At 44.0% G+C, this 25,574-nt stretch overlaps 1 protein-coding gene across 1 annotated transcript in view; it reads left to right on the top strand.

Annotated features, from left to right (window-relative positions):
* The window catches only part of LOC147446016 (uncharacterized), a 58,968-nt gene that overhangs the window by 57 nt on the left and 33,337 nt on the right, over positions 1–25,574 (top strand). The window contains exons 1-2 of the mRNA XM_086525332.1: positions 1–98; positions 170–240. The exon at positions 1–98 is cut by the window's left edge and continues 57 nt beyond it. Of these exons, the coding sequence (XP_086381458.1) occupies positions 47–98; positions 170–240 (123 nt within the window). The 5' untranslated portion in view covers positions 1–46. The remainder of the gene's footprint in view (positions 99–169; positions 241–25,574) is intronic.

Genomic DNA, 25,574 nt, shown 5'->3' with positions numbered 1-25,574 from the left:
TTTGGAAGGGCTGTCAGAGTCGGGAACCTTAGAGAGAGAGAGAGAAATGGGCATGGATGACGCTGAGCTTCAACGTCGCGTACACGAACACCGCCTGTGTAACCTTTCGTTCTTTTTTCACCATCTTCTTTGATTAAGCATCCTGTTTGTGACATCTTCTTTCTTCCAGTTTTCGACAAACTCGTGGAGCTAGTTCCACCGAAGATCTTCATAGCCAAAGATGATGACGAGAACAAATGGGTCAGTTCCTTTTTGACTTTGCGCTGGTCTTGTAACGCTTCTTTGCACGTGCACTCACACACTCACGCACTGAAGCACGCATGCACACAATTTTTTATTAATTCCAAGAGAAATCATTCTATCAGAAGTACAATGTTCCATAACTTTGTGTCATGGAAAGTGTAAAGGGGTGTAGTGCTGGTTCATTGGATGGTTAACCAATGTCATCATTGTCTAAGCCCGAGCTCATGCCTTCGAGTTCTACATGCTATAGTTGTATAACCATGATGCTCCAGAGTTATCACCGCGTGCCCAACAGCCTAGGCATGTTGGAGGACCCTAGAATAAAGTACATAGGCGGTGGCGAGGTTGCTTCCCTTTACCAAGGATAGGCGGCCTACCCCAATCCTCTTTATTACCTTTGTGGCTTGAGGCGATGCTGCACTCCTCTCATCTCAACAATTGTTTGTGAAGCTTCATCTTTGGGTATTGCATGATGCTTGCTAATGGGCCAAATCTCTTTTTGAATAGACAATGGTATCTACCAAATCGCATGTGGTTAAACGTAGGCAAGAGGGTCTCTGGCCACCTATGGACATGGGTCGATCATCGGACGAACCACCTAATCATAGCCATCATCCGGGACCACCCCCTAGCTGTTAGCTCTTGAGGATGTACGTTTGCACCCGTAAGATCCTTGTAAGATGGTGTCCCATATCATCTAGCCTCACTCTCTGAGTGTGACCTTGAGTAGGCCTAGCTAGCCTCACAAGCTCATGGGCTCCCCACTAGCACTCTCTGGTCATTGTTACGGTGTTACGTGACGCCTTGACCTTTTATAAGTGATCCTCCACATTGGCCACGTTCATTATGACGTCCTCTTGGACACAAGACACTCGTTTTGACTAGTGTCCTAGACGAGGTCTTTATTACGGTGAAATGGATATAAATTATTTTATTTTCACGATTATGGATGTCCCCATATAAAATGGATCATTCAGAGTTCTAATAGGTCCCAAGTAGTGAATCTTTCAGGCTATCCCTTCCACACGATCAAGTACTCGTCCCAAGCACCATGTTGTGTGTTTTGTGACCTATCGCTTCAAAATTTGGCTAAGCTAAATGCGTTCGCAATCTTTAGCTGCTTCCTTAGGAATTGGGAATCATACTATGGGGTATGGAACAAGGTTGGATCTGGTACTCATACTTTTGGGTTTGAGTCTTACTTTCGAATCAATACGTACTTGTACTCATTGTATGTACATTTTGGTCTTTTCCTCATAACTATGTTAAGTAAGATATTCATTGTCATGACTTAACTTATATAGGATCAGTGGACCACAAATATAAGAGCCCACAACGACCTTAACATCGAAAGGGAAAGAAAAAACACAGAAAAACAAGATAAAACAAAAGAGAAAACACCCCTATACTCATTGCTCCTCACTCACGCATTGTGACACATATTCTAATTCATGATTAAATGTCACAAACCACTGACGCGTTAGGACTCCCTGATCCTAATCCCGGCCAACTTGCATATCCCGACCAAGGGGCCTAAACCATAACAGAAGAAGTAGAAGAAGTTCTTACCAACTTACTGAAGCCAATCGAGGGGCCTAAAAGACAAAAACCCAACCAACTTACAGATTAGTGGCAGAGGGGCCTAAAACCCTTAAAAAGACTCCATCAGATAAATTGCGTAGACTTGATGACGTGGTTGGATTGTCGGACTGACCCGCATTTGCGGAAGGGCATGACGTGGAAGGTGGACTAACGTATGGTGCCCAACACACACTCTTTTATTTGTAAATCGATTTGATTAATTTACTAGCGGGAAACCTAGAAGCGAGGAAAACCCATTGAAAGGATCATATACAAGGGGAAGAACACATAACTACTTAGCTGTATAGTGTAGCTAGAAACATTCATAGGAAAGCAGATGTATCTCTGCGGTGATATCACCAACTTCCAAAGCAAACCGTAACGATTGCTTAAGAGAAAGTTTGAAGAGTGGGAACGGGTCTGCATGAGTACGATGGAACATGTAAGCATTACGCTGACGCCACATGCCCAATATCTTACTCACATAAAGAAAATCGCGACGCGGTAGTGTCGGTGAGAAAATGTCAAATGCCTAGAACCTTTTGTGGAAGACAATCCCTGGAAAACGGAGCGGCATACAACACCCCCCCCCCCCCCCCCCCCCCCCCTCCTCCTCCTCCACACACACTTGGGCACCAGATTTAGTCCAATTGCTTTTGGGTGCAAGGCTTTTCACTAGAGATGCTTTTGGTAGGCCAAGGGCCTTTAAATATGTTGTGTGGGCTCTCTCTCTCTAGCATTCTACCGCGTGGAAAAGTAGAGGAGAGTTCCCAAAGTTGTACTTGTAGATCCTGGCCAAGGGGCCTAAACCCTAAGAGAACCAGCAGAAGAAGTTCTTACCAACTTACTGAAGTTGGCCAAGGGGCCTAAAAGACAAAAGTGGTTAGGATTACAAATCCTAATCCAACCAACTTCCAGATCAGTGGCTGAGGGGCCTAAAACCCTTAAAAATACCCCATCAAATAAACTAGTAGACTTGATGACGTGGCTGGATTGTATGGAAGTTCTTGATGATGTGGCAGCGCTGTACAGACAAGTCCTTGGGTGCTAGATTTTAGTCCGATTGCTCTAGGGGGCAATGCTTTCACTAGAGACGCTTTTGGTAGGCCAAGGGCCTTTAAATAAGTTGTGTGGGTTCTCTTTGGCATTATACCACGTGGAGAAGTAGAGCATAGTTCTTAAAGTTGTACCTAATGAAGCAATATAAAGAAATACCAAAAGAGGTGCCACAGTTTGGGGCCATTGCAGTCTCGCAGTGGAACTCCGCCACTCTTTGTCGTGTGGATTCTCTCTCTCTCTCTCTCTCTCTCTCTCTCTCTCTCTCTCTCTCTCTCTCTCTCTCTCTCTCTCTCTCTCAGTTCAATCGTATTGAAGCGCTAGAAGTCTGTTCTAGTTTGTTCTTTCAGTTGGCATGTGGTGCCTCCCATTTCATTAAATTTACACTCAGTGATGATATGGTGTTTGCTGAAGGAAAAACATGTTTGGTTTGGATTGAGGATTGAATGGCTGAGAATATAGTGTATATTTCCTTTGATCCTATCAATTCTATTTTACCAATGTTACTTAACATAGAAATATATAGCTATACTTTATGTACTCTTTCTGCGAGAGCGTACCATACTGCGTATCGTACACGTGGACCTACCTTGACTCGGAAATATAATTCTAAACCATTATGGTGCACGAATTAGGGCTGTAGTATAGTCAATGAAATCAACGGTTCATACAACTTGAGATAACACTGTGGACAAGAGGCAGAGTGGCGGAGTTCTATTCTTAGAAGCATTGGCCCCTCAATTAGGCGCCCTTGGTGGTGCCTTTGGCATTTCTTTAATTTATTAGTGAATTGTCATGGTTTCAACTGTTTTCTGTGCTGTCACACAATCTCGGGTACCATCTCTAGGTAGCAATCTGAGTGCTAATGATACCTTCGTCTCTTTTTTATAGATACTTGGCCCCAAATGCCCAAAATCAGTTTTTTTTATTATACAATAGTCGCCTCAAAATCATAAATGATTTGATATCAGTAATTGGAACCCAAAAGCTCTTAATGTCATCTCCTTTTCCAATTTGGCACCAAAAAGCAAGCTCCAATGTAAAAACTGCCACGTCAGTCTATTTGTACGTTGTGTCACCATGTAAGCTGTTGCTAAACTGGCTATGTATGTACGGCTCCATTGAATGGAAAAACATGTTTTGTATTTAAATGTGTACATTTGAATTGTTAGTTAAGTAGTGGATCGATAAGAAGGGAATATTTAGGATACGTCATTAGGGAATGACGATGCATCGTAGATGGAATACCTCTAGAGCGATCCTAGAATAAGTACTCTTGAGTGCATCATTCAAGAGGAGTGACTAGAGCATTGTGAGAGAATATATTTGCTAGGCCACTTGGATACTAAAGTTTATTCATCTCAAGTGAATGACCCAATGTGAGCCCATTGGTTATTTTGTCTCTAGGTATTTATTCTACTTACTTATTTTACTACCCCTCAACCCGCATTGTATAATAAATTAATTCATTTTCCAAGTTGGTTGGTTTAGAAACTCTCTCTCTCTCTCTCTCTCTCCCCTGTGCATTCTCTCCATTGCTGCATCTCGACTTTGACATGGTATCAGACGCCTTGGCTTGTTGATCCGGAGGAGAATCGTGCACGGTGAAGAGGAATAAAATAGAGGAAGACTCGGCAGCAGGTTGAGAAGCATAGGGCAACCTTTCAACTTTTTTTCCTTCTAATTGCGTTTTAAAGTTCGGAGATGGGGAGGCTAACTTTGTCCAGCGTTATGAAATGCTAGCGGTAGGAGGATCTCCATTGTGAGGCATTGGACGGGGAGATCGCCAAGCTACGAAGGCATAGCGTTTTGAAACACCTCGGCAAACAGGGCGTTTTGAAGTAGTTTTTGCGCAGTGCTTTTGGTAATGCGTCATGAAATGCTACTTGGAGGGGAGGCCTTTAAGCTCAAGAGGAACCATTGCAGGGTGCGTCTTGAGACGCTAGCTGCATGGAGGACTCTGGGGGGCAACAAAAGCCATGCCATTTTGAGAGACAACAAGGAGACTAGGCCACAAAGGAGCCTTCAAAGGCACGACTTTGTGCTGGGGAAGAGCGCCGCAATGGCTTCGCAGTTGTTAACCCTAAGGTGAACCAAGTTCAACTATTGGCTATGGAAAGTGACTAGACCAATACTCGGTTAGCGGCCTTGGCGCACATGAAAATCCGGAGGGAGGTGCATATCGGGATTCAAGGGAAAATGGAAGAGCACGGAAAGGGACAGAGGCAAAGGCAAGCTGAACGAGGACATGAGAACAATGTTTGAAGTGAGATCGGCATGGCACACATGGCAGCAGCCTCAATGGCCATGATGCGAGATTTCTTACCTGGTGGCCGTTGCCGCAACACGCTTCAGCAAGAGAAATGAAATGTTATATTAAACGTCTTCAAAAGGCCAAAATGACCTATGAGACCAAAGAGAGAGGCTTGTGAGCAGTAGAGAGGGGCAATTGGAGCTCCCTATGTATGATTTGGACCTGTGTGTCAAGAGTTCAAGTTATTGGTGTTTGAACTGGTGTGTCGGAGTTCATGGCATATGCATTTGGTAAACCAACGTGACATATACAAAACACTATGGATGTGTGCACAACCCATTGTTATTAGCTGGATTGTATACATAATATGTTCCAAAGCTCATTATTAGCGAAATCTTGGATGTGATGTGTTCATAGTCCAAAAACGGGGATTCATGGATGTAGTATGGTCTACATTTCTATTTTCTATAAGGCAACCGGTGCTCAAGATGGCATTCTTTTCGTGCGACAATGGATGTTGCTAATCCAATTTGTCTAGAATCTTTTGGAAGCTTGTTAGAACCTCCCTTTTTTGAAAGAAAAGAACATCAATATGTTTTTCATATGAAGCTCTTTTTGAGTACAACACACCTCTACCTTTAGAAAATAAAATCGAGATTTCTATAATGTCACAACTTAATAGAAAAGAAGAACTTGTATCCTACTAAAAGCCCATATCTTTTATCTTAATTTTTTTTCCAAACTAGAGATAGCTATAATAGTGCATATGAGATAACCGTCCATGAGTACTCACAAGTTATATTGGATCCACACTGTGGATCCAACAAATATGGTGCACACTCTGTGGACTTGAAAACTCTTGTATATTCGGGTCAAACTTGCACAAAGAAAGAATTTGAGGTCGTGGACTGTGGACTAGATCCCGTCGGGAAAGATAATTACAATCAATAAGATGGCATGATCACAAAAGATTGCTACAATAATGCATATGATGTAAGGTGCAGCGGAACGAATGTTGTTCTTTTCTCAAGATGAGTGCTCCGTAATGTACTCAAGGTTCCTTTTGTTCTTATGGAAGGGAGAGCCTTCCGTTCTTAATGAGAGAGTGCAATGATCACTAACAAAGTGAATGGACACTGTGCATGAGAGTGTATGAGACTGAGAGAGAGAGAGAGAAGAGAATACGACACCAGAGACGTTGTAAAACCCTCCTCCGAAGGCCCCACTCTCGTTGGCGAGAGTGGTCTACGATTGATTGCACAAACTGGTACAAAGTGAATGCATGCGACTGATGCAATCCTAGGCTATGTCGAGGTCGACGACGGGGATGACGAGATCGACACTACGGCTGAAATCTGATGCAAGTTAACTGCTGTCCAAAAACGCTACTGGCTGAAATCTGATGCAAATCTCTTGCTGTCCCAAAAACGCTAATGGCTGGAACCAAAAACGCTGATGTGGGCTGATGTCTGATGGCTGAAATTCGCTGGTTTTACTGGTCTTTATTGCTGAAATCTGGCGATGCTTTATCTGCTGAAAAACGCCATGCAAAGGGGGGCGACTTGGGGTTTCTGGAAACGCTATGGCTGAGGTTGCTTGGCGATGGTTGCTTGATGAAAACGCTAGGTCTTGTAGTCTTTTGGCGATGGAGTCCTTCTGATGGAAACGCTAGCCAGGGGGGGGGGGGGGGGGGATTTGTGGCGATCCCTGTTGAAAACGCTAGGCTGAGGGTGATGATGGCGATGAGCACCTTGTTGAAAAACGCTAGGGCTGGAAACTTGGCCCAAGGGTTGGTCTTGCTGAGAAGTGTCTCTAGAGGGCTTGTTGCACGTGAATGCCTGATACTCTCCTTCTTCTGCAATTAGTGCTAGCCTAGGTTTGCTTATATACAAGCTTACTCAATTTGCCCTACCTACTTTCCAACAAAAGTCACTCAAATTAATAAGTGAAAAAGTCAAAAATAGGGAAAATAGGCTAAATGCACTGGAAAATTCCTCTGAAGGATTTTGATGGGAACGCTTATGATCATGCTGTGTGCAACCAGCGGATATGTATCTACAAAGTGTCTGGGCATGCACGGTCTGCGAACAGACTCACAAAAGTGCCAGATCACTTCTAAATCTAGACTGACTGGACTGACTGAACCCTTGTCGTGTTGTAGCTTGTCCACGGACACATAGGGTTGGATGTGTCACGTGACATCCTCTCCTTTTCAAAGTGAGGTACTGGTACCGAATTGTATGGCGTCGAGGGAGATCGCCAATATCATCCGGAATCCTGGAAGGGACTCTTCGCCGGCCCACCCTGATGTGTGGGTCGTTCGGTACTTGAACTTCATAAAGGTCTGCAACGCTTGCTTCTCTGGGCCGCGCCGAAAGCGACACAAAGTCTTATGAGGCTTCTTTGATGCTTCAACTTCGTCTAGAGTCATGCTTCTTTCTTCTTCAAGAATCTCCATGGCTGAAAATTCGTGAAACCATTTCCAACACAAAACCATGAACATACCTATTCCATGTAAAGTGATTGGAAAAAATCATGTCGTCCTAATAGACTGTGCATGCAATGTAGATGAACAAAGAGACGGAGTGCCAAACCGTTCACCACACACGCAAACAATGAGATCGAATCTTTCTCTTCTGATCTGAAGCAATCAACTGTGGCAATTCACAACGAAAATGCCCATGCTTAGTGCTCATACTGTCATGTGCTCTCTCTACAAATGTGTCATGCCAAGGAAGAGACATGGAATGTGACTTCCTTGAATGCATACTTTTCAGCTTTTCATGATCAATCCGCATACATTCGTGCTTATTCATGAGTGAAACGTGCTCAACGTACAATATGTCATGCCTAGAAAAAGGGATCACATAAAGACGTTGACGAAAATACAGGAAACGATCACAAATGAAACACTCATACAATGCGTGCTGACAAATCATTCGAACACATAGTACTTCCTGTAAGGGTTCGTTGGACCTAGGCTCGAGAGTCGAGATCGGTTCGTGATTGATCGCATCTGCAATGAGGTTAGCTTCACTAGAGAAAGTATCCACTAACACATCATTCTTGTGAACAATCACATCTTCTTCATGCAAATCATCATGCTTGTGAGAAATCACATCTTGATCATGCAAATCATCATGCTTGTCATTGTCATCCAAATCATCATGCTCATCATATCATTCAAATCATCATGCTTATCATCATACAAATCATGTGTCATGCTTTGGAGAAGAAGAGACTGAGAGAGTCTCCTTCTCCTGAATCCGTTCAATCTTCGCCTCTTTAGATTCATTAAGAGTCAAGCTTAGGATATGTTCTTTTTATGTGACTCTTAATGTGACAATGAAAACAACGACCTTCCTTAGAATAAGTGCTTTGCTCTTCCGACGTGATGTATCCTCCTAAAATTCCTTGTGCTACCTTTTCATCTGAAGTAAGCTTAGGTTTAGCAATTTTGTTAGCCTTTCCTTTAGGTTTATTTTGAGAGTTCTTTTCTGAGAGACTGTTCGAAGATTGGTTAGAAGAGTTACCGTTCTTACCGTTCTGAGGGTTCTAAGAAGTCTGAGATGTACTTGTGGAAGTCTTGTTCTCCTTAGGCTTTCCCTTGTTGTGCTTCATCTCCTGTGCAAGAGCAATCGTTACCGCCTTGTTGAGATCGATTGGATCGAGCACCTCGACATCGTACTTGATATACTCGTCCAATCCATAAAGGAATGTCTCCTTGTGCTCATCATCCGACTTGCGTAATTGGGTACCTAGCTGCAAAACACGATTAGAGAAAGACATAACCGGCATACCATTTTGCTTGAGAGCGCGCCAATCGTCCTTCAATCATGTGAGGTACTGAGGTGGCATAAACCGCGCCTTGAGCTTGTCTTGGAAATCAACCCAATTGAAGGAAAGGGGTGTGAATTCGTCGGCTTCCTCTAGGTGCGCGGCTAACTGTGCCTCTTGCCATGCATGGTACCGATTGATTGCATCACCGGCAAGGTACATAGCTGCCGTCAAAACCTTGCTATTTCCTGTCTTCTTAGTTGTCGCAAAATAAGCATTAAATTGATGCAACCAAGAATGAATAACCGTAGCATCCATCTTACCATCATACTTACTGAAAGTCAACTTCTCTGTGACTAGGTTGTTGGAGTCCGCATCCTGGCTTGCGCCACTTGGAGAATTACGAACATCTTTTGGTTGGTTCACACTTCAAGGCCAGAACTTGTCGAACCAATCCTTGAGTGTGAAGGTCCCTTTGAACCTCTCGATCGGCCTCGAAGGCCGCTCGTCTTGCTTTGGCCTCCAAGCGCATTTGCTTGCGCTCACGCTCCATAGCTGCTTTTCTGTTTGCTTTTGTTTCTTTGCGTTCATCGCGCTCGCACTCCTTGTCAATGCGAGTCGCTTCTTGTCGTGCCATCATGTCCAACATCGACTTGACCATTGCCTCCATAGGATTTGGTACAACTCGTGGCGTAGATGGAGAAGGGGGAGGGTCGGAAAAACCTCTTGGTCGAAAAAATTCTTCGTCGCCTCTCTCATGCTCATCACTTGTATGCGAAGTATCCATTCCGCTTCGGGTGATGACATGCACTATGATCTTTGGTTCTTAAGTTCACGAGGAACTTGGGTTCTTGGGTTCTTGAGGGTCTTGTTTTGCTTGCACTCTGACTGTAGCTCAACCGAGAGCAGCTCTCGGTAGAAGTCAGTAGCTACTGCCCGTATGTCCTCAGGCTCTGTGGCAATTGTCTCATCCCGTCTCCTCAACTGGTGAACACTGAATTCGCGTATGGTGAGGACCCACCATCTCAAAAAACTCTCTAGTTACTTTGTCGTCCACCTTGGTCCACTGAGATGCTTGTCGATGGTAGGCAAACTCATGACGCTGCTCCTCAATGCTGATAAGCTCTTGCCAAGCCTATTGCATCTGTTCCTCCATTCAGGGACTACCTGGGTATGCTCCTGCATCCTTTGTAAGGAGGCAATGCCCCGACGTAGCTGCTTCTCCTTCTCTCGGGCCGCAGCTAGTCGTGCTGTCAACTCCTGGAGAAAGAAGTGACTAAGCTCCTTGAGGCCATCGTGATGAGCGCGCGGCGGTGTGTGCAAGTGAAAGAGCACGCGAGGAAGTGCAGTGTGTGTGCAGAGAGGGGAGGCGAAGAGTAGCAGGAGAGGAAGCGCTAGCAGAAGAAGAGGGAGAGAGAGAGAGCTCACGTTTTTGGGGAAAACTCAATAAGTGAGTTTTGGGTTTTCCCACTTTTATTATAAGTGACCTTTAAAAAATGTGTCCAGGTTCATATTGAACGTGGACAAAGTATAAAAATGTACAAAAAGGGGTTATTTAAGCCTTTAACCCAACAACCTCCCACTTAAAGGCATAAATGGCGCCTTTAAGCTACGTGACTCCCACCATCTCTATGCATAGATGATGTTGTGCTTTGGGTAAGCACTTAGTGAGAGCATCGGCTTGATTTTGTGATGTATGGACCTTAACCAATGTAATAAGGCCATCCTCAAGCACTTCTCGTATGAAGTGATACCGTACATCAATATGCTTTGTGCATGCATGAAACATGGCGTTCTTTGCCAGACATATGGCACTTTGGCTATCACAACCAAGCATAGGTGCCTTGGCAAGCAAACCAAACTCACTGCATAGGCGTGCTAACCAAATAGCTTCTTTGGAAGCCTCAGTGGCTGAAATATATTCAGCCTCTGTCGTAGACAATGCAACAATCTTTTGCAATCTAGAACACCATGAAACAACACCTCCCGCAAGAGTAAATACATAGCCACTTGTGGATTTCCGTCTATCCACATCACCAGCCATGTCAGAGTCACAAAATCCCTTCAACTCCATTGGTCCTTTACCATAGCAGAGGCATTTGTTTTTAGTCCCTTTCAAGTACCTCATAATGGACTTCACTGCATCCCAATGCAACCTGCCTGGATTAGCCATAAACCGGCTCACAACTCCCACTGCATGGGCTATGTCAGGCCTAGTAGGAACCATAGCATACATAAGTGAACCACAAGCTGAAGCATAAGGCACACTTTGCATGTCATTGGCTTCTTCCTTTGACTGGGGACAATCATCCTTGGAAATTTTAACATATGGCTGTAATGGCACACCAAGAGGCTTTGCTTCAGCCATGTTAAATCTGTCCAGCACCTTTTCAATGTACTTTTCTTGCGACAAATACAATAGGCGCTTGTCTCTTTGCCATGTAACACGCACTCCAAGTATATGTTCAGCTGCCCCAAGGTCTTTCATTGAAAACGCAGATTTGAGCTGCCCTTTAAGAGCATCAACAATGCTTCTTTTCTTTGTAGCTATCAGCATATCGTCTACATAGAGCACAAGAATGATAGGGCTGCCATCCTCATCACGTTTGGTATACAAACAATGGTCTGCATGGCTTCTTTTGTAACCATGTTTAAGCATGAAGCGATCAAACTTCTTGTACCACTGTCTACATGATTGTTTCAGCCATACAAGCTTCTATTGAGCATACATACCAAATGTTCCTTGCCAGGGATAACAAAACCCTCGGGTTGCTTCATGTAAAGCTCTTCTTCCACATCACCATGCAAGAAAGCGGTGTGTACATCCATTTGGTCCATTTCCAAATCAAGAGCAGCCACAATGGCAAACAATACACGCAAAGTGGTCATCTTCACAACAGGAGAGAACACTTCCTGAAAGTCTATGCCCTTGGTTTGAACATATCCCTTTGCCACAAGCCTTGCCTTATACTTGGGTTTTGTATCAACAGTCTTGATTTTATACACCCATTTGTTAGGAATAGCCTTCCTTCCTTTGGGCAATTCAACCAAATCCCAAGTATGATTAGTATGCAAAGCTTTAATCTCTTCCTGCATAGCAAGCTCCCACTTGTCGCTGTGCTCACATGTCTTTGCCTCTTTATACGTAAGAGGCTCTCCCTCATCTGTCAACATAATGTAATGCAAAGAGGAGTCATATCGACTCACAGGCCGTCTTTGACGTGTAGACCGCCTCACCCAGTGATCCACATTATCCGGCAATGGGTTTACATTAGGTGGCACTACAAAATCATCAACAATGGGCTGCTGTACATCATTTTCAGCACCATTTTCTGCATTGTTTCTTGGCTGCAAATGCCCTTCAGGAGCCTCAATTTGTTGTCCAACATTATCTGGCTCAAACACCATTGGATCATCTACATTTTCAGCCATTTGTGGTGCATCCTGAGGGTCAAAAATAGGCCTAACAGGTGGCTGGTCATGCTGAAATTTCACCCTTTTATGGTCATGCTTTGAGGCACAATTGTTTTGAAGCAGCCTTGCTTCATTAAAAACAACATCCCGGCTGCGTACAACCCTTTTGAGCTGAGGTAACCAAATCCTGTAACCCATTTCGTCTTCTTCACCATATCCCATGAAGAAGCCTTTAATGGACTTTGCATCTAGTTTGCTTCTCAACTAAGGTCTAACATGCACAAAAGCTTCGCAACCAAAAATGCGTAAGTGATCATATGAAGCAGGCTTGCCGGACCAAACCTCTTCACGGATGTCACCTTTCAAAGACATGTGAGGGGATCGATTGCATATATGCACTGCAGTTTTCAAAGCTTCTTCCCAAAATCCATGAGAGAGATTAGCTGTGGACAGCATGCATCTCACCCTCTCACAAAGTGTCCTATTGAATCTTTCAGCCACACCATTAGAAGAGGGGCTGTATGGCACAGTAAGCTCCCTCTTAATGCCCAAATTTTCACAAAACTTGTTAAATTCAGCACTTGTGTACTCCCCCCCATTGTCTGTACGCAAGCATTTTAGCTTTCTACCAATTTGGGTGGTCACAAATGCATGAAATCTCTTAAACGCAGCAAAGGCTTCATCCTTAGACTTAAGCAAATAAACCCAAATTTTCCTAGAATGATCATCAACAAAGGATACAAAATAATATGCACCATCCATAGACTTAGTAGGCATGCTACATACATCGGAATGTACAAGATCAAGCACACAAGATTTACGAGAGACACCAGAGTAATAAGAACGCTTTACCTGCTTGCCATATTGACATTCATTACAAAAGTCAAGCTTTGTGCCTTTAGTATCAAGCTTGTTCAAAGTATAAAGCTTAGAAAGGCCCTATTGGCTCATATGGCCAAGCCTCTTGTGCCACAACTCCATGTGAGAGTTAATTTCAACCAATGCAATAAACTTGCCCAACACGGCCTTTCCATGCATGCAGTAAAGTGTCCCTTTCTTTGTGCCCTTTACAATCAGCCTTGAGCCTTTAGTCATTTTCCATGACCCTCTCTCAAACAAGATGCTGTAACCATGCATATCCATCTGACCAACAGAAAGCAGACTCTTCTTGATTCCCGGCACATATCGAACATCATGCAAGACAAGCTCATTTGTGCCATCTATGGAGAGATGTACAGTGCCAATACCCTCAATGGAACATGCATGATTGTTTCCAAGGTATACATGGCCACGCTTGTCCGCATCAAAAGTAGAGAAACACTCCTTGATAGGAGTCACATGAAATGAAGCACCGGAATCAACAATCCAAGTGTGGGACAATGCATCATTCACAGTTAACAAAGCATCAATAAGATCACTCTTAGTGATCTGCATGTCCTGTGTATGAACATAGAGAGAGGCATCAAACTCATGAGCATCATCAGCTGACAAAGTAGCACATAGGATGTCCTCTACATCTGACAACTCCTCAATAACAACACTAGAGGCCACATTGGCCTTCTCCTTGTCCTTAGAGCTGTCCTGTGCATCTGTCTTGACTTCTTTCTTCTCTTTCTTTTTGTCTCCGCCATTCTTCTTTCTTTCTAACTCTGCCTTATAATACCTGCAATCAGGCTTCTTGTGACCTTTCCTACCACATTGATAGCATGTCACATCACCCTTCCCTTTGCTGGCATTTCCCCTTTCCTTGCTCTTACTCTTACTCCTCTGTGCATAGTTCATTGAGAATAGAACCCCTAACACCATCAAAGGTCAGATTGGGGTTATTAGATAGTGAAACCACCAATGTCTCCCAAGAATCAGGTAGAGTCATAAGCAAGAAGATAGCTTTCAGCTTATCATCAAAGGGAGGCATGCCTGAATCCTGCAACTGCGACAAAGTACTCGTAAACGACGACAAGTGCTCTGCAGCGCTCTTTGACTCATCCAATTGCATGCCAACAAGTTTTCGCATCAAATGCACTTGATTGATTGGCGTTGTATTTTCATACGTTGCCTTCAACTTTGCCCACAAACTAAAAGCAGTCATAAGACCTTTGAGATCTACCAAGATCTCGTCAGAAACGGCCATCTTTATGTAAGTAATGGCCTTCTTGTTCAAAGTGGCCCATGCATCATCAGACATGTCCTCTTGCTTGTGTTCCTCTAATGCCCTGTCACAGTCTTTAAGGAAGAGAATTCCTTGAATTCTGTCCTTCCATAGGTCAAAACCTGTACCTTCGAAGCGCGGGATCTCAAAGAGATTCTTCACGTCCGAGGAGGATGACGCCATAGTTGCACAAAAGGAGAGATAACTTGCTGAAATTTTTGGCAAAACGCACCAAAAACGAAGTACAGCCTCACAGGAGTGTGTACAACAACTCCAAATAGTCACAGGAGCAATTCGAGGCAAAACGGGTCAGTTTAGGCACAAAAATCGAGTTCTGAATTTTCTGCGCAGAAAATTTCAGCGAGCTAATTTGTGCCCAAAAACAACAATTTTGGTTGTTTTTATCCTCACAGGACATACATAAGGCTAAAACACAGCCTTTAGAAGCATGTAAGCACAAAAGCTCCAATTTGTAGCATCAAAATTGCATGAAATTGAGCCACAAATGGTCATACATAGACAAAATTTGTCAAACGTGCGTAGATTGCATCAATTTGCACTTTCCCCAATGTAATCGCACCATAAAAACACTTGCAAAAACCTGCGTAAATCTGAAATTTGCTTAAAACACCTGTTTTAGGGCTTGTTTTTCGGCAATTTCAAGGTTTCCGGGTAGCGGGGACTTAGCAAAAGTATTCCCACACCTTAATACATCATTCGCTGTCATAACCTGTAATTTCCTGTTTTTGACCTAATTTCAGCATGTTTTAGGTCAATTTGGGTTGCCAGGAGCTCTCTAGTGTCCGGGGACGATCCCTTGGCGATGAAACGGCAACTCTTCGCGTCAAAGTTAATTCTCTTGGCTAAAAATCAACATTTGCAGGTTTTTGGCCGAACCCTAAATGGGCTCTGATACCAGTTGATGAGCGCGCGGGGGTGTGTGCAAGTGAAAGAGCACACGAGGAAGTGTAGTGTGTGTGCAGAGAGGGGAGGTGAAGAGCAACAGGAGAGGAAGCACTAGCAGAAGAAGAAGAGGGAGAGAGAGAGAGCTCACGTTTTTGGGGAAAACTCAATAAGTGAGTTTTGGGTTTTCCCACTTTTATTATAAGTGACCTTTAAAAAATGTGTCCAGGTTCAATATGAACCTGGACAAAGTATAAAAATGTACAAAAAGGGGTTATTTAAGCCTCTAACCCAACACATTGGCCGCTCTAGCAGCGACGTCCCCTGTGCGTCCAAACTCTCGATCAACATTGCAAGAATCTGCTCTCTAAGCGTTGTATCTAGCAAAATCCTCTCAGGGATGCGTAAAATAACATTGCCACTCCTCTGCCTGTTTGCCAGGGTAAGGATCACTTGATTGTGATCAAAGAAAGTAGTCCCTGCCCAAATGCCTACTGAACCACCCAAGTCACATAAGTGACACTAACATAGAAGCGATCTATTCTGGATAGATTCACTCCTCCTACTTTGCGGTCAGATTCGAAGAAAAAGAGGCTGTCTGAGGACCGTGCAAAGCCAGCATGATGCCATACATTCAAAATCCGCAAGGTGATACATAGCCGTTTCCAAACAGCCAACTCAGTCCCATGTATAGTAGCATGATTGCCCCCAATCTTGTCCGAGGGATCCTCAAGCATGTTGAAATCTCCCCCCCTCCCAATGCACCACTACTCTGCATGAGGTAGTGACTCCACCAAATGTGACCAAAACTCAGCCCGTGCACTGGCATGGTTGCGCACATAAATGTTCAGAAAACCCACAAGGCAGCCATGTATTTGCATAGTGACCCACTGGGCTGTGCTTGGCACACTGATGCCTCTGCCTGTTAGGTGCAGTGGAATGAATGTTTGAACTTTGCTCAAGGTGAGTGCTCCGAACTGTGCTCAAGGTTCCTTTTGTTCTTATGGAAGGGAGAGCCTTCCGTTCTTAATGAGAGAGTGCAACCCGTCGCCGAAGCCTGTTGTTCTCCTTGCTCATCTGCCATTTAGTGCTAAGCTTGGTTTGCTTATATATTATCTTACCCAATTTGCCCTACCTACTTTCCAACAAAAGTCACTTAAAAATAATAAGTAAAAAATGTGAAAAATAGGGAAAATAGGCTAAATGCACTGGAAAATTCCCCCGAAGGATTCTGATGGGAATGCTTATGTCATGCTGTGTGCAACCAGAGGATATGCTAAGTGTCTGGACATGCACAGTCTGTGAACAGACTCACAAAAGTGCCAGATCACTTCTAAATTTGGACTGATTTGACTGACTGAACCCTTGTCGTGCTGTAGCTTGTTCACGGACACATAGGGTTGGATGTGTCATGTGACATCCCCTCCTTTTCAAACTGATGTACTGGTAACGAACTGTATGGCGTCGAGGGAGATCGCCAATAGCATCCGGAATCCTGGAAGGGACTCTTCACCGGCCCACTATGATGTGTGGGTCGTGCGGTACTTGAATTTCATAAAGGTTTGCAACGTTTGCTTCTTTGTGTTGCGCCGAAAGCGACACAAAGTCTTCTGTGGCTCTTTCAACGCTTCAACTTCGTCGAGAGTCAAGCCTCTTTCTTCTTCAAGAATCTCCATGGCTGAAAACTCCTGAAACCATTTCCAACACAAAACCATGAACATACCTATTTCATGTAAAGTGAGTGGAAAAAATATTGTCTTCCTCAAAGACTGTGCATGCAATGTAGATGAACAAAGAGACGGAGTGCTAACCCGTTCACCACACACACGCAAACAATGAGATCGAATCTTGTTGTGCTGATCTAAATCAATCAACTCTGGCAATTCACAACGGAAATGCCCATGCTTGGTGCTCATACTTTCATGTGCTCTTTCTACACATGTGTCATGCCAAGGAAGAGACATGGAATATGACGTCCTTGAATGCATACTTTTCAGCTTTTCATGAACAATCCGCATACATTCGTGCTCATTCATGAGTGACACGTGCTCAACGCACAATATGTCATGCCTAGGAAAAGGGATCACACAAAGACGTTGACGAAAATATAGGAACTGATCACGAATGAAACACTCGAACAATGCGTGCGTATGAATCATGCGAACACATAATACTTCCTATGAGGGTTCTGTGGACCGAGGCTCGAGAGCCAAGATCGGTTCTTCCTAAAGGGGTGCTTTGGACCTAGGCTTGAGAGCCAAAATCGATCCTTCGTGATTGATCGAATCTGCAACGAGGTTAGCTTCGCTAGAAAAAGCATCAACTAACACATCATCCTTGTGAACAATCACATCATCTTCATACAACTCATCATGATAGTGAGAAATCACATCTTGATCATGCAAATCATCATGCTTGTGAGAAATCACATCTGGATCATGCAAATCATCATGCTCATCATTCTCATGCGAATCATCATGCTTATCATTGTCATTCAAATCATCATCATGCAAATCATGTGTGTCATGCTTTGGAGAAGAAGAGACTGAGAGAGTCTCCTTTTCTCGAATCTCTTGCATCTGTGCTTGAACTTGAGAAAAGAGTCGCAAGAATTCTTTCATGTGTTGGTCGCTCTTTTCTTTGATGGCTTTGTTCTCGCGATCAAATTCTGCTTGTCTTGCTTTGTTCTCGCGATCCAATTTGGCTTGTCTTTCTTTGTCTTCCAAGTCATACTTACGCTCTATGGCTGCCATGCTTTCTTCGTATTCATGATCTATGTTTGCCATTTCTTCTTCATAGGCCTTTCTGTCTGCTTCTCTTGCTACTTTTCATGCTTCGCATTCGAACTTGTTGTCCATAAACAACTGCGTGAACTTCTCCATAGGAGTTAGTGCAATCCTTGGCGTAGATGGGGAAGGGGGAGGGTCGGAAAAACCTCCTGGTGGGGAAAATTCTTCTTCGCCTCTCTTGTAACAAACTTGGACACTCCAAGTCAAGAATCAACCGCGACAGTACCAAATAACCACTTCAAAACAATTCACAGATCACAATAGATTTGCACTGGTCCGGCGGAGTTCCGTGCCTAGAGATATTGGCCCCAAAGACTGGCGCCCCTTTCGGTATTTCTTTTTATATTAATCAATCATCAAAGTACAAAAGAGCGGTTAGGGTTTCACTCTCAGACTCTGCGTCCAGATGCTCTGAGAAGTGAGGCCCTCACCACTAATTTAAAGGTTACAAGGGATGCCCAAAAGCAGAGCCCCAAAAGCTTCAAATCAAAAGCAATTGCTCTCTCTCTCTCTCTCACAGAGAGTCAAAACATGAAAGCAAAAGCATTCTCTCTCTCTTTCTCATTTAAGTAGAGAAAAAGCGAAATTTGCGTCGCTCATCATTTTCCAAATTTAAAAAAATAAAAATAAAAAAATAATCCGCCTCTGCGATTTCCGAAAATTAGGGTTTCTGGCAGAAATTAGGGTTTGCAGGAATTTTAGGGTTTCTGGCAGAAATTAGGGTTTCTGCTGTCCGCCACATCATCACTTTGTGACATCTCTCATGCTCATCACCTCCAAGCGAAGTATCCAATCCGCTTCGAGTGATGACCATCCACTGAAGTCGTGGGTTCTTGTGGTCTTGGGTTCTTAAGTTCACGAGGAACTTGGGTTCTTGGGTTCTTGAGGTTCTTGAGGGTTTTCTTTCGCTTGCAATCTGTGTTTGAGAAGGATCTTCTCTTCACCCGAGTTCTGCTCTTTTCCGCGGGCACACCCCTTGGCGGCCTTGCACTCACACCAAGGTTGCTTTTTCCCACCTCACGTCGATTGGCCGGCTGCTAAGTGCACGGTCCGCTCTCAATGAGTGAAAAGAGGCACAAGGGGAGGTTGGACAAGTCCTTTCCTGGGATTCCTGTCACTCTTCAAAAACATGATTAGGAATCGACACGCCCAAGGGAACTTGGGTTCGTGCGACCGCAACAAGCAAAAAAATTCTTGTGATTCTTGTGGTTCTTTCCTTGAGTGGTATAGAACATTGCCAAAGCTCTGATACCAACATAAGGTGGAGCGGAATGAATGTTGTTCTTTTCTCAAGATGAGTGCTCTGTAATGTGCTCAAGGTTCCTCTTGTTCTTATGGAAGGGAGAGCCTTCCGTTCTTAATGAGAGAGTGCAATGATCACTAACAAAGTGAATGGACACTGTGCATGAGAGTGTATGAGACTGAGAGATAGAGAGAGGAGAATACGACACTAGACCGTTGTAAAACCGTCTTGCGAAGGCCCCCCTCTCGTTGGCGAGAGTGGTCTACGATTGATTGCACAAACTGGTACAAAGTGAATGCATGTGACTGATGCAATCCTAGGCTATGTCTAGGTCGACGACGGGGATGACGAGATTGACACTACGGCTGAAAACTGATGCAAGTTAAGTGCTGTCCAAAACCGCTACTAGCTGAAATATGATGCAAATCTCTTGCTGTCCCAAAAACGCTAATGGCTGAAAATGGTTGGAACCAAAAACGTTGATGTGGGCTGATGTCTGATGGCTGAAATTCGCTGGTTTTACTGGTCTTTAGTGCTGAAATCTGGTGATGCTTTATCTGCTGAAAAACGCTATGCAAAGGGGGCGACTTGGGGTTTCTGGAAACAGTATGGCTGAGGTTGCTTGATGAAAACGCTAGGTCCTGTAGTCTTTTGGCGATGGAGTCCTTCTGATGGAAACGCTAGCCAAGGGGGGGGATTTGTGGCGATGGATCCTTGCTGAAAACGCTAGGCTGAGGGTGATGATGGCTATGAGCACCTTGTTGAAAACGCTAGGGCTGGGAACTTGGCCCAAGGGTTGGTCTTGCTGAGAAGTGTTTCCAGAGGGCCTGTTGCACGTGAATGCCTGATGCTCTCCTTCTTCTTTTGCCAATTAGTGCTAGCCTAGGTTTGCTTATATACAAACTTACTCAATTTGCCCTACCTACTTTCCAACAGAAGTCGCTCAAATTAATAAGTGAAAAAGTCAAAAATAGGGAAAATAGGCTAAATGCATTGGAAAATTCCCTTGGAAGGATTCTGATGGGAATGCTTATGATCATGGTGTGTGCAACCAGAGGATATGCATCTACTCAAAGTGTCTGGGCATGCACGGTCTGCGAACAGACTCACAAAAGTGCCAGATCACTTCTAAATCTAGATTGACTGGACTGGCTGAACCCTTGTCGTGCTGTAGCTTGTCCACGGACACATAGGGTTGGATGTGTCACGTGACATATGAGATGACCATCGATGAGTAGTCACAAGTTATGTTGGATCCACACTGTGGATTAAGAACAAATATAGTGCACTCTGTGGACTTGAAAACTCTTGTATATTGGGGTCAAACTTGCACAAAGAAAGGATTGATGCCGTGGACTGTGGACTAGATCCCGTCAGAAAAGATAATTACAATCAATAAGATGGCATAATCACAAAAGATTGCTCATATGTATACGTGGACTGATTGCATGAAATGTTTTTATCTCTTTATAGGAATCTTATATTGATTTTCTAAGGCTAGAATTGTATTGTACTTGAAAAGAGATTTGTTTTGATAGCCATATTGATGTTTCTTTTTGTTGGTAGTTTTCCAAAGGAAGGTTGTAGAAGGCTCTAGAAGATTCTAGGACAGGTGGAAGGACACTTGTTGCAAAGCTCCCTCACTTTCTCTTGTGTTCTTGAGGCAACTTCACTTATAAATACAATCCTTTCTCCCTCACTCAGGCTTCACCGGAGTTTATAGTCCAACATTTGCCCAAAAAGACTCCACTACCTCTACCACGTCCCTCTACATCTACCTTCTCTCCTTCAATAAGCTAATTCTCTCTCTTTCTACGTAGATGTTTTTGGAGTAAAAAACCTAGAAACCATTTAGTCCTTCTCTTGAAGCTAGAAACCCCCTCTTTTGTCATGGATGCAACCAAGAAAATGGACTACTACTTTTTCTCCAAGATAGGATAAATTTTTCTCGTGTACATATGTTAGAAGGTTTCCTCTTATATTGTAGTTTATGCATGAAACTGGCTTGGCATTGACAAGGCGGTAAAATCACTGCAACAATCACCGATCTGAACTGAAACAACAAACACTCCATGGTAGACAAGCGGAGTTCCACTTTCAAAAGCATTGGCTCTAGAGTCTGGTGCCCCTTATGATACTTATTTTTATATTAAATAATCCACAATAGAATTGCCAAGAAGTCACTCTATAGATGTGCAATCATGCAGTGGTTTGCGAGAACTGACCCCCAAGGCTCATATTTAAAGGCACTTGGCCAAAAAGAAATTGATATAAAAAGTTGGCACTGCCCCCAAAAGCAATTGCTCAAATATGAGGCGCCAAACACATGGCCAAATTGCCACATCATCATTACGTAAACTCATCGCAAATTGCGCTTGATTTTCAGGGATGCCACGTACGAACTACCACATATTCATCTTGCAATTTGTGTGTGTGTGTCTTTGATCAATGGGTTCTAGCTACGTCATCACTTTTGTGACATACTCTCATCAAAAGAAAATTAATCGTCCTCGATTACGCTTGCAAAACAGACTCAATAGACATTGACTCCATGCTTACTTGCATTTAATCACTTCCAATCATGCACTCACACAAATATACAAGTCGTTGGACAATCATACACATCACTATCCCCGTTGAGATCTTACACATGAACCTTGATCATTATGACTACATTGATCCTTTGCAGATGTTTTGATGCCCTCACTCTGGATTGACATCACTTTTCACATTTTATGCAGACATGCCAATGACTATCCCCACATTTTATGAAGTCCACTGGAGCATGTCAGAGAATGAGCCCTTGACTCGTATTTAATGACCCTTAGCCATGAAAAGCAGTTATACGAAAAAGCTTCACGCTCTAAAAGCATTTGGCCTCCCCAAAAGCAGCCAACGCAAATCAGGGGAAATTCGTACACTTCTGCCACGACAGCGCGTGGAACGCGGAACTGTCCGTACACTCCTGCCATGTCAGCATGTCAGCGGAATTTTTAGGCAGTCCGTACAGGATGCCACATCATGAGTTCGTAAGGGAGTTGGAGAGAGAGAGAGAGAGAGAGAGAGAGAGAGAGAGAGAGAGAGAGAGAGAGAGAGAGAGAGGTCCTGCTTTATTTAATCTCTTTAGGTCCCCTGGCCCCATCGGACGTGGTCGCATAAGTTAGTGGGAACCTCTAAATAGGCCTCTCGGCAAGTCTTTGCAAGTTGGTAAAACTTCTTCTGCTGCTTGTTCTTCTCTTCACATAGGGTTTAGGCCCCTCGGTCGGGATGAGCATGCCGGCTCCGTTCTTTAGTGGCTTGACACGTCAGTAGTGTCACAAGACGGACACCACGTGGCAATAGAAAAGAACAGACTGAACAGACTTTTAGCGCTTCAATAACAACCGAACTGAAAGAGAGACGACACGCGACATGGAGTGGCGGAATTCCACCCCAGAGAGTATTGGCCCCAAACCTTGGCGCCCCTTTCGGTATTTCTTTATATTACATCAACACAGTATAAGTTGGTACTCCACGTTTTGCACCTTCTCCCAGAAGAGTGCCAGAGAATGAGCCCTAGCCTCATATTTAAAGGCCCTTGGCCATTAAAAGCAGTTACAATGAAAAACTTCAAACTCAAAAGCAACTGGCCCAAAAGTTGGCGCTGAAATTCAGCCAGCGCAAATCACGGAAATCCGTACAGGCTGTTAGCGTGAAGCGCAAAAATCCGTACAGGCTGCGGCAGCAAGCGTAAAATCCGTGCTGTCGGTACAGCTACCACATCATCAGTTTCTGCGCAAGTCTTTGTGTGTGTGTGGGTCCTGCTTTATTTTATTCTCTTGTGTCACTTGGGCCCCATTGGACGGGGTCCCATAAGTTGGTAGGAACTTCTTCTTCGTCCGATTATTCTTAGGGTTTAGGCCCCTCGGTCGGGATCCGCAAGTGAGCTCCGTTCTTCAATGGCTTGACACATCATCAATTTGTGACATCCCCCCTTTTTGACAGAAAGTAATTGTCTGCGATTACAACAATATCTGCAAAACAACTCAAGTTAGCTCAAAGATTTTCGAGGGTCATTCGAAGGGACAATCTGAGGGACAATCGGTTTGCTCTTTTTGTTAAGGAGTTGGCTTCTCCTCTTGGCTCTTTTGATCAAGGAGTTTGCTCCTTTTGTCCAAATCGGAACTCTTGATATTCCGGCGTAGTAAATTTAGCCATCACACCCAGACCGCACTGATCTTCCACGGGTGTCTTGATGTACTAAAATTACATACCCAAGCAATCTCATCCAGTTAGGAATATTAAGTAGTTGGCACATCACAATGGAACACAAATGCTTACATATGTATGTTACAAGACACAACAAACAACCCTGCTGAGACCTCCCTCGAGACAAACGGTCTGCGGTATGAAGCTACTCAACGACTACCTCGTCACTCCCTCCGCAAATAACCTAAAAAGGTTCGGGCCATGAGCTCAGAGGATTGTACAACCAAACGCTCCCCAGACCGCAGTCTGCGTCGCTTGGAGGTTCAAGCATACAACCAAACGCTCCCCAGACATTGATCTGTGTCGTTCGGAGGTTTTTCAACATACAACGGAACGCTCCCTAGACATCGGTCTATTGCGTTTCGAGGTTTTCTAACATACAACGAAACGCTCCCCAGACATCGGTCTGCGTCGTTCCGAGATTCAAATAATACCAAAACAATATTTCTCACTTCTCCACCCGGGAGTAAAATTACCAATCAATGAAACTAGTATTAAAACCAGAGTCAAACGGTTCAAATCGGCTCCAAGACAGGTTCAAAATAACAAATTTCAAACAATACTTTCTCAAACAATGTTCAAAAGTATCTAACCATAAAACAACTAGAGAGTTCATTCAGGGTTTTGTCGGACAACCGAACTTTGAGGATGACTGGCTTGCCGTTCTGTATCACGGTGATGGTTCGATTTCTGAACCTGCAGAGTCGCATCATTCTTTTTGTGCCATGGCATGCCCAAGAGAATGTCGCAGTTGCCCAGCTTCATAATGTGGAAATCGGCTTTTCCATGGTAATCTTGGATAGTCATTGGAAGAGCACCAATGAGCAGTACCACTTTCTGAGTTTATCCCGTGGCTAGCTGAGCTTCAATTTCTCCACCCTCTGCGTCATAATCAAAATGCATCTGCTTCAAGAATTCTGGATGGATGAAGTTCTCCATAGCTCCAGGGTCAAAGAAGATCAAGGCTTTCAAGCCATTGACTTTTCCATAAGCTTTGCATAATTCATTAGAACTCTCGAGGTGTATACCATAAATATCGGGTACTAGTCAAATAGCTGGTCTAGCCCTCTTAGCCGGAGGTGGCCCCGGGGATCTGTCTGACATGGGAGAAGAAGGTTGCTCTGAGGACGTCGAGGCTCGCTCAGGACATGTATTGAACGTATGCTCTGTTTGGAAACATTGGAAGCATCCGCCTTCTTGTAACAAGGCGTCTCGTTGACGGTGTGTCAGACGAGGCCGTTGAGGTTGGTTTTCACGGGATTCCCGAGAATTTGTTCATTGTTGCCGGGAGTTCTGGTTAGTGGTCGGAGTTGCTTCCGTGGTAAACTCCAACTTTCCTTTCATCATTTTGTAGCCGACCGCGGCATGGTCCATAAGCTTTTGCATGGTTGAAACTTGCTTGGACGAACAATATTCTGCAATGGTGATGGTAATCCAATGGTGTAGCGCTCGCACTGGTCCTCCAAGGGCATGAACTTAAGGAAGGACATTAGAAGGTAGATGTCGAGAAGCCTTTGGTTATAGTCCTCCATGGTCTCTGTGGCAAGCATTTTCAAGTTGCCCCATTCTGACCTAATCTGGACTTTGAACATAGAAGTCATGTAACTACGTGCAAAAGCTGTCTTGAAAGCTTGCCAGGTCCTTTGAGCATGCGGTTGTCGCGATTGAGCTCCACCATTGCATAGCATTATCTTTAAGAAATCCCGCGACTCGAGAAATATTTGATTCTTTTGTATAGTTCCTCAAAGCATAGATGTTGTCGAATTGCTGCAAGAACTGCAATGCTTTCTTCCGATCTTTCACCTCGGAAAAAGTGAAAAATTTGACTGTCGTGCTGCCATCCTTGAAATCTTTGGGTTGGTTAGGCGCGTATCCCAGGTACGGATAATAAGGGTATCATATGGGCTCTAACCATTG

The sequence above is a fragment of the Adiantum capillus-veneris genome, chromosome 12, assembly GCF_014529385.1.
Source record: "Adiantum capillus-veneris isolate H3 chromosome 12, ASM1452938v2, whole genome shotgun sequence".
In the NCBI taxonomy this organism is placed as follows: Eukaryota; Viridiplantae; Streptophyta; class Polypodiopsida; order Polypodiales; family Pteridaceae; genus Adiantum; species Adiantum capillus-veneris.
Note: the sequence above shows the minus strand (reverse complement) of the source record. Positions and strands in the feature narration are given on the sequence as shown.